Genomic DNA, 14951 nt, shown 5'->3' on the forward strand with positions numbered 1-14951 from the left:
CAAAAATGTTGTAATGTTACTTTGAAAAATAAGAGTCACAGAGGATTCTTAAGAACTCAAATTCTTGTTGAAATATCACCAATCTTCAATAAAATACTCTGTGTCTATTCCTACCTATTCCTTTGATTTTCCCAGAAAACATTTACAAAATAGGATATGGCAATTTGGACACGGAAACATACACATTGTTTCCATTAAAAGAACATTAAAAGAATGTGGAATCAAAAATTTGAAAAAATCTTGTTACATATTACAAAAACAGGTCCTTGGAGCTGCCAGTACACTCCGTTTTCATGCTTTCTTTTCTTTGCAGACAGCTTTACCTAGTTCATCCTGCCCCCACAGAAGAGAAGCTTTTGAACAAACCAACAAACAGAAGTTTATGCAACAACTTCTCAATAACAAACAGTTTTAAACACAGACTTGAAAGAGACAAGTTTCACTAAAAACAGCCTCCTTCTAGGTTAATCTGAGTTATAAAATATCCTCATGGTTGTTACCTTTCACATTAGTTCTAAAAAGTCCTTCAGCTCAAATTCAGGTTTCCTACAAGAACTGAAAAGCAGCTGTTAAAAGGTTCTGAACTGTCTTCTCTCCCAAACAGTGAGATTTAAGGGTAAAACATATTCCTATCTAGAACCACATATCCCAGCTAACTAAAAAGCATCCTCCCCCCTCCTGTAACATCTAATGAGTCAGAGAGTACAAAAGGAACACACGAGCAGTGGATTGCTCTTCTATGCACCTTCAGTACCCAAAGGCCACATTCCTTTACTACCACAACTTCTGTTTCCCACCAAACTGAACTGTTCAGTCTAGGATATAGACAGCTTTGTATTTATACACAAAGAAATAGTTTTTATAAACCCATTTTGTTAATCAGTAAATACTGAGTGTCCCAGCTTTCTGTAGAAACCAGATGGGACATCTGTGGGCACACAGGCTCATCGGTTTCTACAGCAATCCAGCAGTTCCTGCCCACAACCAGCACTTCTCACCAAGCTGCGTTTCCAACATCAGATTCAATTTGTAAAAATTATGTTTCGTCAGTTATGAAGAACTTCAAGCTCACGACTAAACTAATGTCAATAACAAATCACAAACTCATTTAAAAATCACCACATGCACAATAGAAAAGGTCTTGAATCCAGCTTACACTGCATTTATTACAAGACAAGAGGACTCTGCTAACTCAATCATGTCAGGTACAGATCAATTATAATTTAATAACTATTCATATTTTATTACATATGAAGTTCATAAGTAGTGTATCAGCATCCTAAAGTCCTTTTCTAATCATTAGACAGTTATAGTGCAGTTTACTGAACACAGGAAAATTGGTTTTAACAGCATAAATTATTCTGTATTAGTTGGTGCATTTGTGTAATTCTAACAAAATACCTGTGAAGCTTTATCTACACATATTTCCTTACCTATTAACAGCTTTACAAAACAATCAGGAAAGAGTACTGATTTAATATAATTATACAGCTAAGTGTTAGGTTGAAATTCCTTACTCATTTTCTTACTAAGGAAGGAGTAAGCATTCTCAAAACACAATTGAAGACTCAGGGTGCCCATTTCAAGTCAAAGTACAGACCATTATCAGCAAAACACTGCACAGGTCCCAGTACAATTCAGAATCACAAATGTGCTCTTGAAAAATGAAAGGACTGAGACCTTTGACAGATCTCAAGTTGGACATCTAAAGGAAGACTGAGTTATAAAGGCAACAACTATTTTTTGAAGTCTTGGAGTCTACAAGTTGTTAGAAAAAGAATCATAGAGTACTCTGTGTAGGAAGGGACCCAACAAGGATCATCGAGTCCAACTCCTGGTCCTGTACAGAACAGCCCCAAGAATCACACCATGTGCCTGAGAGCATTGTCCAAATGCTTCTTGAACTCTTGGCAGACGTAGAAGAGTCTTGTTCATCTACCTACCTCACCTTTCTATTCATTCCTGTCTAATTCCTGCACCAATTAATCTGGAAAGATGTAACTTCCTAGAAATGAAAAAGCACTCTCAGAAAGCCAAGAGAGCTAAACACAGCTACCTTTCCATCTGTAGGAACCTGATTCTCTAGAGAGCCACTGGAGTTCACAGTGGCTGATGGTGGGAAGGAAAGTCCATATAGCAAGGAAAGGAATGCCAAAATACTTTTAAAAGCAGTTCATCCTGGCTTTTCCAGAGACATGCATTTAATCACATAATGGAAATCTTAACCCCCACTCACCAAAATCAATTTTTCTTTGTTGTCATGCACAAAAAAATAGGACACTTGCATGCATAGTCAGCATGAGCCCTCTTACCCTTTCGTCCCATGACTGAGAAATCAATAGCAAACAAGGCTGCACATGAAGGTTAATCGACTGACAGTTGCAAAGCGATTTCTGTAAATAACAACAACAGCCATATTTTAATAAAACCTGAGAAAACTATTAAGCTACATTTTAACATTTGGTGAATTGTCCATGTATAGTTTAAAAGCACATAAAGGCTTTGATGGGGACTGAATGGACTCTATCTTTAAAGCATTTGATTTTCTATGTCATATGCCCAGATTGTGCACATGTAATTAATAACAGCTGAAAAAATAAATTCCTCAGGTTATGACAACGAATGGATGAAATAAAATTATTAATTTCTTGGCTACACTAAAGTGTGTTCCAAAAGAAATGAAAGAAATGGAAGAATGAATGATGATAATGATGTCACTGGACTTTATCTGCCATATCTTAATAGGAGTGTTTTCCACTTTCTATGGAACTGCTCCTAAACATTAACTTTCCCAAATGGGGTTAGGATGATGTGTACACAGAAATAACAGCTATCAGAAAACAACAAAAGGAACACTTGTCAAAGAAATCCATGTAGATTCATTAAAGAATATGGAAGCAACCAACTCACTGGCACTTAAAGTTGCCTAAGGTACCATGAGTTAAATAAACAGATGCACAAACAGTACACTTTTCCAGCTGCAAGTTCCTGTTTTGTTTTTTTTCCTTAGCTTTGTCAAAGGACACATTTAGGGAAGTTAGTAGTTTTTCTTTTCATTCCAGAAAAGATAATTCCCTAAAAATCAGCTGCAAAAATTCTATATCTAAGTGTTTACATATTGAAAGCATTTCTTGTATACTACTATGCAAAGAATCCATTATATATTCTGTAGCCACAGTACTATAATAGTTACAGGTATTCTGAAACACATTTATTTTCCTTTTCTGGCCTAGGTCTTGCAAATGGCAAACTGCCAAAGGAAGCCCAACCATGACATTCCCTTGGCAACTGTTTTTCAAGTTTCTGGGTCCCTTCAGTTAGTAGTTGAAAAGGACTTGATACAGGGCTGCTGATGTTTCTCCTCCTGACATAACAGATTCAAGCTGCAGACAATAACTTCAGATACTCCCCCACGTAACTCTTCCGTAATAGCCAAAGTATGAAAATGTTAAAGAATTATAATCTATTTAACTCTACTGTAAGTAGTCAATGATGCCCTCAGAAAATTAATAGGGTTTCTACTGCCTATAAAATAAATTAAAACAACTATGAAAATTTCTTTATTAAGTGGAAGGTCCCATCTAGGGTTTTAAAGTGTGAAGGCTACAAGAGAAACATACTCCAAATGAGGAAAAAAGTACGTTGGATGGAGAGTAGAGACCATTATTAAGAACTATAGTTTAATTTTCAGTAAATACATTAGCATGCTTAGCCCATGAAATATTTATATAGACAAACCTAGTATCACATTAGCCACCATGGGTTCAGAACTGTATTTCACAGGGAGATGAATCTTCCCTTTTCATTAACAATCTCATTAATATTTATTATATTTAAAATAAAAACTAGAATAGCAAACCACAAATAAATGAATTTCCCAAAATTGCTGTGAGGGGAGAAACCCAAAACAAGGAAATTACCTGCACCTTAAAATGTGTTAAGAACATTAAATTCCAGTTAAGAATTCACTCCTTTCAAATTCCATTTCAAGTGCTGTTTCCCCTCCTACACTTGGCAAGGAAGCTCTATTCACATAGCAAATTATACTTTTAAAAGTCTAGTGAGTGTTTTTGATTTGGGGGGAGGGGTGGGTCGTTTGTTTATTTAAAGCCTATGAAGTAACTGAAAGCAGTAACATCCCTGAATACAATAAAAAGCCAAGCACTGTTCAATTGTTATGTCTTCTATTTACTTTCACCTGGCACCAACCACGGAAGCCACCAGCACTTTCCATCTTCTGCCAGAGTAGTTGTCTCTGCACAGACAACTGGCAAAAAGCCACACGGTGTTTGGAAGGCCAAGGAAACACAAGGTTATGCAGTTTGACAAGAAGCAACTGCACTCAGTATCCTTGGAGGTGCATTCTGAAGCTGCCAAAACCACCACTTCATTGTAACCAAAACCAGGCCAAATCATGGAATATTTTCCTCATAACTGATACATGCACCTCTCAAATCAGAGCAGTCTCTTTCCAACTGGCAAATATTTGACAGAATAGCGTAGGAGGTGTTCATAATACTAAATTTCACAGCAGAAACTCAAGGGAAGAATATGGGAAAATAACATTTGGCAAAATCCTAATTTTTATTTATTTGCTCTCTTAATTTACATGTTACAGGCAGTCATAAGGACTTGACAGTCAGCAGCTAAGAACAGTTCAGCACAACAATTATTATTAAAAAAAAACCTGAAAAGCAAAGATATAATTAAGTATGTTAATGGCATAAGCCATAAAAGAAGTAAAGGAAAAAAAAAATCACACACAGAGCTATCACAAGTAAAATACATTCTGGTGTATTCTGATGTCAGCAGGTGCTCTCACCTGTATCACACATAATTCTTCTAGTTCATGCAATTTCATTTTAGCACAAAATCTGCCTTTAAGTTAAATGTTTAATTCAAGTCAGGGAATACAGCCAGTAAGTAGGTTAGCTCTTTCTGGAAAAAAACCCTCATTATCTACCATGCTGCGTTTCAAGCATCTGATTAATAAGTGTGAATATCCAGAACATACTGTTCAAAAAGCAGAGCCTCTTAAACAACTGTTTTGATATATGACTTAGCTATTGCTTTTTTTCCTTAACAGAAGCATTTGTAACATTTCAATCCAAATACAGCCAAAAAAACCCCTACCAAAACCACCTATGTTCCATAAGAGAAGTAGGTTAAATGAAATTATTTGCACAAATTATTTAACAGGGAAATTGAGAGCACACTTGAAGCAAATGAAAAACCCATACTGTCTGTATTGCAAAGGCTAACTGGTTATAAGTTCTTTGGTTTTGTTTTTAAATAAAAGGACAAATTAATCTTTTAATCCACAGTTTCTCTGTGATAAAGTACAGCTTAAATGGTTAATAAAATAGCTGTGGCTCAAATCGCTCTGCTCGTACTGTATTATAATAGCAATGAGAAAACATATTTGATTTCTCAACATTTCAAAATTTGCACTTCAGCTGAAGACATGTTTGTAAGCATATCTCACATCAATGCCCATGTTACTTGCACAGGAGAAACTCATAAAGTTTCATACACAAAGAATATAGAGAAAAGGTTCTATATTGGCAAGGCTGACACAACTGCTGCAGCAATGATAGAGCTTCACGCCTCCTCTACAGACTAAATGTCAACACAAATGCCATGCCATGGCTAGTCAAAGCTAAGCACTTTTACATCTTCAGATTTTTCAGTTTTGGACTATTACTGCACTGAGACTAAAACCTTAATATTATTTCATTAAGGACTCAATGCAGAACAAAATCCCCACATTCCTAAATGTGATCACTGAGCAGAAACATCAATAGAAAATCTGATAACCCGAATATGTGAGAAAGAACCAAAGCAAAGAGAAACACCCATGACTGATTTCAATGAGAAGGGCACTTCTCAGTGTGGGCTAACGACCCACATTCATCTCTCCTCCTCTCAACACCCCATCCCAGTTCTGACCACATGCCTATTTTTTTCCACAGTTAATACTGAACGAGATAAAAAGCATATGGTCCTGTGAATGTTTCATGCACAATAACTTCAAGGCTGACTTCCAAAATGTCACTAGGAACAGTTAAAGTCTTCAGAAAGACTAATTAAGTCTTCTTATTCAGTCTTTATGTAATACCAGTATCTTGGCCTCTCCTGGTATTTCCAAACCGCACTTTTAGATCTACACGTTCCTTAACTACTGTACTGGAAATAAAGGGGTAAAATTACCAGCAGGAACTGATATATAGACTCAGGAAAGCAAGAAGGGCAACACTGGATGAGGGAGTTGGTCAGTAGGACCCAAGAACTCCATCAAACTTTGCTGTTAACCAGATATTATTCTTCTACTTAATTTATAAAGAACTCATTCTAGCATGATAGAAACATTTAAGGAATATATCTCACAGTAACAGCCTTTTCCACATTTTATTCCAAAAGATGTTTGAGTTTCTTCATGCGTGGGATGAGAGAACTCCATGTGAAAAAAATAATAAAATTTAAAACAATCCAGCCTTTTGAAACAACTTTTTTCGCATTTCAAGGACAAATATTTTAAGATTTCAAAGTAACACTAAATAGCAGCAGCCCAGCCCACCAAAATGCTCTGAAAAGAAGCCTATGGAACCTCTAGAGAAGCCTAAATTACCAGGAAGAAGCTTTTCTTCTCACATGCAACAAAGCTGACATTCTGAAGGCTCTCTCTACCTCTACTGATAATAAGTTAACCAGCCACAAAAAGATGCTTCTCTGCCTTAAAATCCAATCACACTTCATCGCCATCACTTTTGGAAACGAAATATTACTAAAGTACTGCTATGAAATTTCTTAAGAATTGCAATACACACACACACACACCTGTGAGGTTCCCTTTCCTTCACCTGTGCACTCAAACCCATTAAAGATAAATAAGTGGCTGCAGAGCTCTGGATGTCTCGCTGCAGATAAACACTGTGATCGGTTGTTTTGGTCTCCTCTAAGTCCCATCTGCTGCAGAAATGCAGGCTCTACACACGTTAGTACTGACGACCCTGAACATAAGCATAACTGGTTTAGAAGAAAAAACCATCACTTTTCAGTTTAATTGCTTAAAAAACCCACACACTCCTTCACAGCAGCAGTGAGTCCCATGACAGGGGCCTCAGCAGCACTGACCTGCAGCTGAAGCTTCACCAGCAGGTCCCTGTGTTACAAACCTGAATCCCAGCTGACACAATCCAGCCAGCAGCTTCTCATGTACATATATGACATAAAACACACATGTGCCACTAGTCTGTTACAAACCCATGTCTATGCAGAGAAATAATTTCAACCTATTCAGTTTTTACCACAAAAGCAGAAGACACCTAAATACAGTAAGATATTTTACATGACAGTGGTTCAAACAACACAACACAGAATTACTGTAAGGCAGTTCTAGTACCCAGTAGTCATAGCTTATTACAAATCATTGCAAAAAAAAAAAGTGCTCAAACATTTCCTCATGAAATTAAACATCTATGAAATCCATTACAAACCTATATAATTAAAGTGCATGCAATATGACTGGTACTGTAACTTTATGAATACTTCTTTATCCTCTGGATAAAGCAGACTGCTTTATCCAAAGTCTGATGTTGGTAATCTTACTAGAGATCATGCAGAATTTTTTCTAAATGGAAAACAGAAAAGATAATCTTTAAAAAATTGTTAAATTAATATTATTATAACACATTTCATAACTTGAGCATTTGTGTTAGTGAAATTTGCTACTCTTGAAGGTAACTTGATTCTTAGAGACATCTGCCTCAAAAATCTCACTTAACTTTGAATGTTAAAAATTTTAAGCCTTATCACTTTTTATCCCAAATACTGATTCTATGCCCTATAAACACTAGTTACCATTTTCCAAAGTTAGGATTATAGCTATATCAGAATACCTTTTTATTTTTTGAATACAACTATTTCAGAATATACTTTAAATCACAAAATTCATCAGTGCTAAACTGAATTTCTGATCAAAAAGGAAAATGCAGAGCCTATACTGGGTTCTTTGAAAAATATATGGAGATTTATAGAGACCAGATAACACTGAGATCTTAAAGTTCCTAAAAATGATGGCAAGTATAATGTTTCTTTTTTCCATTTTAATTTTGCTAGAATTTTTAAACCCCCAAGAAAATATCTAATAGTAAACACCCCTAAATATTGTCTTAATGTACTTAAGGTAAGAATACTTACTGGCAGGCATTATTAATCAGGAATCTGTCTTCAATTTTGCAAAAATATAATAAACTATAAAGAAAACAAACAAACAAACAAAAAGTCAAGACAACAGCTTTAGACAATTTACATCCAAATAAGCACAGTAACTTCTGCAGAATGAGCCAAAGTCACATTCTTCAGCTCCAACACCAAAGAGGCTGTTACCACAGAAACCCAGATATCATTTTATCTGACCAGACTATCTGTAGGTTTTGCCAGCCTTGAAATGCACTCATTCCATTCCCGCCTTTGATGCCGGAATAAACATTTTTCTCTGTGTGTGTTGGGATGACCTTTCCAACTACCACAGTTTCAGGAAGCTAAACTGGGTACAGCCTCACAGGATACTTCCCCTTCAGATGGAAATTACAGCACTTCCCCACTAAAATGCCTGTGAGAGGTTTCTGTTCAAGGCTATGAAAAAACAAGGTGTGTAACACTTTCTAGGGCATTTTTCTCCCAGTATCAAAAAAGGCAGATTTTGTAGATCAGAGTGCAAAGTCCTATAAACATCAGCTGACCAAAGGATTTTTGATGCAATTAAATATATTCATACAATTAACTCAATTGAAGTTACAACAAGCTACTTTGAGGATAGAAGTAGCCTAATCTACCGTTTAATTAACTAGCATTAAAGTAAGAATCATTTGAAGATTTTTCTATATTAAAGCAGCGCATTTTAGGTTTCATTAACTGCCCAATGCAAATTCCCTGCAAATGTACCTTTCCACAAATGAAAACAAAATCTCAGTTAAAGACACTGAGTTTTGCTGTTTTAAAAAAATACAATAAAAAATTAAAGATATTAATCTAAGAATTGCATGTATATGTACACCAAAAAAACATAATTCCAGAGACTGCTAACGTGCTAATGTGAGAATAAACATTTTATTTGGTCATATGTTTTAATGAGCACACATTAAAGCAATGCTCATAGTTACTAAAAATAAACTTTATTCTCATTGTACACGTATTTCAATCAAAGGCTGCAATTTGCTGACAGCAACTGTGACTAAAAATAGCAGTTCAAAGTAATTTATTTAAAATAACCCTTCCTATTAGAAAGCTGTGTGTGTCCCTCTCCAAGGACAGAGTGAGAAACACTGTAATTTTATAAAAGAAAACATGCTGTGGATTGTGATGGTCAACAGATACATGGAAAAGCAAAATCTTTAATTCAGAGTGTAGTTAATTTAGTTGAGAGATTACAGTAGTCAGATTTACTGGCATATTAGAACACAAAAACGCAAAGAACCTGGTGACAGTTTCAGGGAGTCAAGTGCCAGAGACTCTGAGTGTTTTACTGACCATCACCAGCAATCAGGAAACGACTGCTGCTGCCAGCAAAGTCAACTCACTTTGGAAGATATTAATGCAGAAATTACCAGAAAAGTTGTATAAGCAACTAAAACAAGCAGAAGACATTTGGTTCTGTTTTTAAATAATTAACTGGATTTTTAATAATTTTAAGATCTGTAACAGAACCAAAAATTCAATATAGAGGTGGCCTGGCTTCTACATGCAGAACAGACCACACAATTCCCTCTCCATAAAGCCTTCAATCACTGCCTCATTTCGCCTAGGGCAAAGTTTAATCCACAGATACTGTTTTCTGTTCCAGCAGAACAGAACTAAACTAAACCAAACCAAGAAGCTTCCCACCATGAGTCTGCTCAGTGGTTTGTCACTGAATAAAATTTTACATAGTGTGAGAAAAAAAAAACCTCCACAGAATCTGAAGCAGAACTTGGCTCCAATTAAAAGAGAGAGATGGAAAATCATGAGATACCATTTAGATTACTAAACAGCGTCTAACACTTTTAACATATTCCATGCCATTTTGTGACATTTGAGAGATTAGCAGAAGCAACTTAAGGATGTTATATATGTATACAGTGTTTCTAGCACCAAAGGAACTGACTCTTGGATATTAAAATGGTAAATAAAATCATGTCTGCTTTTTAGTGGAGGATTAAAACTTATTTTGTTTTCCCAGGGATATAACAATAATTCTAAATACAATTATAATCAAAGTGCAATGATAGTGAATGTACCTTAAAAGGCCGATCAACACCTGCACATCATGCAAGAGTCACTATTCTGAACAAAACCTTTTAGTTTAGAGAAGATTCTACACAATTTGGCCAGCATAGGAAACCCAATGTCAATGTGTTGTTCTAGCAGAACAAGAATGAAAATACAGTTTGTTAGACTTGCTGATTTTTTTTTCATTAACTAACCTGGGATCTGAAATTAAAGGATAGTTTATAAGCACAAATTACTTATTATTATCACAAGATTCCATAAGTGGCACTGAAAGCCAAACAGAAAAGCAAAGATCTTTTTCCTGCCTAAAAGAGTGGATCTCTTTAAAAGACTTAAAATGGAAAAACATACATAACCCTGTGCTATGGGCAAAGGAATAGAAGTCAGCAAATCTGAGGTTTTGTACTTTCTTCTAATAAGCCCTCTAATATGTTATTCTATTATGTAACGCCGTAAATGTTTAACTTGATTTTAAGTCTTCAAAATGAAATTGTCAGCTGGGCACTGATTCATTCCTCCAATTTAAGCCAACGAAAAGCAGAGGTTTAAGCACCTCTGATAGTCATGCAACCCAAGCTAGTCAGGTATGAACTGAAAAATTAAAAATCCACTGCACATTAAGTTTTTACATCACTTGGTTCCCCACTCATATTTCCTATTTGAAAAATTAATCAATGCCTTTAGCTTTGAAGGTAGGAAAATGGCCAGTGCAATGCAAGATAAATAAGTCACAAACTCATTCCTAAATACAGACAAGTCAGGCTCCAGCTCCACCTACCAGAACCCAAAAATGCAAGATAAGAATGGATTTACATAGCACAGTGTAATTCTGTGAAAGTACCTGACTTTATTTTGAATTAGCTTTCTCAGGTGAAGAAGCAATGCCATGCATGAGCCCAGTTAATGAGACTACCCTGTTCTCCTCCCTAAGACGGAATACAACTACAGAAAACAGGATTTGTTTCTACTTAAAAAAATTAAGTATCTTCAAAGTTGTTTAAAAATTGTACAGTAACCTTACAAGTATTACTCCTTATAGTGTTAGGCTGGGCAGTTAAAAGTCACTGATACCTACCAAAGCTGTTTCGTACTCTTTATAATTCAGATTTCATAACTAGAAGTGTAATCCTCTTTTATTATACTTGAAGTTTGACTGCCAAGTCTGATTAGTATTCTAATGCCTCCCTCAACTTGCATATAACATGAAATTTTTTCATTCTTTTCTCCTGAACAAGTTTGGATCAGAAGTAGAGAGAAGGTACTGGCCATCATTAATCACAAACATTTTCCTAACAGGATTAAATATAAAATATGTAGTTTTAAAACAGTTACAAACTGCACTCTATTTCCCATCTTTGCAAAGTTTTTCCTGAATCAGAAATTAAACCATTATAGCAGCATTTTTTTAAACAAATATTAAAAGGCTTAATGGATAACCCCTTAGGTATATCAGGGCACTACAGTCAAGGTTTCAACTCCAAAGTGCCAATTTCTCAGAGAAATTTCACCATATGTTTAAGAGCATCCAGGCAGAGTCTTCCAAATAGATGCCCTGATGTTATTTGAGAAGACACTTCAAATTATCTAGAATGAATTACAAATAATTCAGGAAGTAATGGTCTATAAAATCCCAAAGTCTTGGCTGTTAACTCTGGTTTTAGCTTACCTACTCGATTTGCACAGCAAACATTTGATGTACCTTTACAAAGTATAAAATCTGGGCAAGTAAACTTGGTTTTGATAAAGGCACTTAAACTCTGGTTCTAAGTTAGTGGCTCTCCCAAAAGTTCTACAACAGAGCAGAGATCTATGCAATCCGGGATCCTTTCTTCCCTCTGTATCAGCTAAAAGTACGACGGGATCCCTTCCTAGATGTACTCAGAGACTGTACTATAATTAGTTCTTAATAATAGGATTTGTGAATCTACACCCCAATTATTCAAAGCACAGCTCCGTGACTCACAATTAACTTTAAAGCAGAAGACGAAGCTACGAAAGCTCACAGTGTCGTCTGTCTGTAAATCTGCATTGCGTTCGGTTAATATCTCGCTGTGTTAACGTCCATTTGAGGAAAACTCGCTGAGGGAAATCCCAAAGCCACAGCCCTCCCCGGGGAAGGAGGGGGGAATCCCCCCGGCACAGCTCCTGTGGGAAGCAGCCGCCCGTTCCGGGGGCGGAGAGCCAACATTCCCGCCAGGACCACAGGGACACCCCCGAGCCGCCGTCCCAGCGGGTCTGGGCTGAGGCGATGCCCTGAGGATTCTGCTCCCCGCAGCCGGGCGGCCTGAGCCTCCCGCCACCCCCTCAGCGCCCGCCCCTCTGGCGCGTCCTCCTCGGTCCCGAGCGTGGAGAGAGGGAAGGGAGCGGAAGGTCTGGAAGAGGAGGCGGCTGTGAGGGTGAGCGCGGGTGACGGGAGCGCTGCCGGGCTGCCCAAGACTCACCTCAACCACCGCTCCCGCTCAGCTCCGCAGCCGCCATCTTCCCCCACCCCTTGTTGAGGTGCGCGGGGCGCAGTGCACGCCGGGAGCTGTAGTTCTGTTGAAAACAGTGCTTTGCCCCTCTCCGCCCATCTGTCCCGCACGGAGGAACACCGAGGGCTCACGGCGGACGAAGGAGCGCCTCGCACGGCTCGGGGAACAGCCTCGGGCATGGAGCCGGCGCGCAGGAGCGGGGCAGGCGGGCGGAGGCCTCCGCGGTGGACTACAACTCCCAGTAGCCCTTGCGGCGCGGGCACGTCGGGTCATGTGTCCGGGCGCCCGCCGGGACAGGGGCGGCCGTGAGGGAGGATCCGAGACTTGGGTGGGAGTTTGTCCTGCTGTCCATCGGATCGGGGCTATGGGACCAGCGGTGGCTGTGCTGAGGCTCCCCTCGTCCGTGGACTGAAAGAAGGAGAAGGGGAGGACGAGTGGTGCTTGGGGGCTGCGCTAAGACCAGAGCTCAAATCCACCTACACAGAACGTGGTGCCAAACCCCAGTGAGAATCGTGTGAAACCCAAGGCAGCACAACCTCTTAGTCTGTTCTCCTGGAAATAATACTGCTGGCTTCCAAATCTGGTGCCTTTGATGCCTGGTTTTCTAGACGGGCAAGGGGAAATCTGAAAAGTTTGTTTCATTGAATCATAGAATCGTTAAGTTTGGAAAAGACCTCCAGTATCGAGTCCAACCTTTGATCGGTAGTCACCTTGTCTAGTGACCTTAAGTGCCAGGTCCAGTCATTTCTTGAGCGTTTTCAGGGATGGTGACTTCACCACGGTCCTGACAGCCCCTTCCAATGCTTGACCACTCTTTCAGTGAAGAAATTCTCTCTGATGAACAACCTGAACTTCCCCTGGCACAGCTTGAGGCCATTTCCTCTTGTCCTGTCACTTGTTGCCTGGGAAAAGAGACCAACCCCCATCTGGCTACAGCCTCCTGTCAGGGAGTTGTAGAGAGCAGGAAGGTCTCTCCTGAGCCTCCTTTTTTCCAGACTAAACACCCCCAGCTCCCTCAGCTGCTCCTCACAGGACTTGTGCTCCAGACCCTTCCCCAGCTCTGCTGCCCTTCTCTGGACACCTTCCAGCATCTCAATGTCTGTGTTGTTGTGAGGGGCCCAAAACTGAAACCAGGATCTGAGGTGCGGCCTAACCGGTGCCCCCTTTGGCTACAGGGGGACGATCACTGCCCTGGTCCTGATGGTCACACTATTGCTGACACAGGCCAGGATGCCATTGGCCTTCTTGGCCACCTGGGCACAAAGTGGCTCATATTCAGCCACTGTTGATCAGCACCCCCAGGTCCTTTTCCTCAGGGCCACTCCCGGACACTCTTCCCCCAGCCTGCAGTGCTGCAGGGGTTATTTGTGACCCAAGTGCAGGACCTGGCACTTCAGCTCAGCCCATTAATGCAGCCTATAGCCCCTAACAGCCCCTTTCCTGTTGTAGTCCCTTCTGAGGGAAGACATCAATCCAACTTCCAGGTTAGGTGGATGAGTCCATTTGAGTTTATATATTTTACTGACTTCAGGTCTGCTCATGTTGCATCTATTAAAGACTAACATTTTATTTTCTTACACTTTTTGAATCTATTTTCTTTCCTTTCAACAATAGTCGAAACAGGATCAGTATTACTCAATTGTGTTCTTGAAAATAATCCCTCAAAATGTGAAATTGAGGAGGTGAGATGTCTACACGTCTTGCAGTTTTCAGCATTATCCAAGGCATGTTAATTTGCAAAAATTGATCAGACTATCACATGTGGGTGCAACTGGGGGAGTGAAAGGAAGAAACTAAAGTCCTTCTTGTTTGCTTATATGATTTCTGAAATACGGCTTATGGTTTTGAACTCTTGGGGCCAAACATAATGAAAGTGATAACACATAGTGAACAGTCGTACTCAATATGTGTGTTGAGTCACTGCCTGCAAAGCAGAACATGTTGGAATTGCCATGCAATTTATTGATGTTTCTGCCAACAACAGTCAGCACTGGGATATTCTGTAGAACTACATTTGTCCTTTGTCCTTTAAGTACAGCTGGTAATAATAATCCTCCTCGTTATTTTCAGAAACCTAGAGGAAAGTTTTAAAAAAATTTTTCATCAGCCAAAAATATGAATTAATTATCATGCCCTTAACTCATGTCAGATGCAGCTTTAGTTCAAAGATCATTCTTCCATCCATCAGCTCCAGGCAGTCTGCTCTGTTTA

The 14951-nt window shown here is 38.9% G+C and overlaps 1 protein-coding gene across 3 annotated transcripts in view; it reads right to left on the reverse strand.

Moving 5' to 3' along the window:
* EFR3A (EFR3 homolog A) overlaps positions 1-12774 on the reverse strand; it is a 76813-nt gene extending 64039 nt beyond the window's left edge. Inside the window, exons 1-3 of one of the 3 annotated variants that reach the window (XM_018076660.1) lie at positions 12711-12774; positions 8200-8253; positions 2313-2393 (exon numbers count right to left, since the gene is read on the reverse strand). In XM_018076660.1, coding sequence (XP_017932149.1) covers positions 2313-2325 — 13 coding nt within the window. In that variant the 5' untranslated portion in view covers positions 2326-2393; positions 8200-8253; positions 12711-12774. The remainder of the gene's footprint in view (positions 1-2312; positions 2394-8199; positions 8254-12710) is intronic. The other 2 variants (XM_018076667.1, XM_018076672.1) reach the window with 2 other exon arrangements.
* Between the last annotated feature and the right edge of the window lie 2177 nt (positions 12775-14951).

Source organism: Manacus vitellinus, unplaced genomic scaffold (genome assembly GCF_001715985.3).
Source record: "Manacus vitellinus isolate BGI_N305 unplaced genomic scaffold, ASM171598v3 scaffold_1_pilon, whole genome shotgun sequence".
In the NCBI taxonomy this organism is placed as follows: domain Eukaryota; kingdom Metazoa; phylum Chordata; class Aves; order Passeriformes; family Pipridae; genus Manacus; species Manacus vitellinus.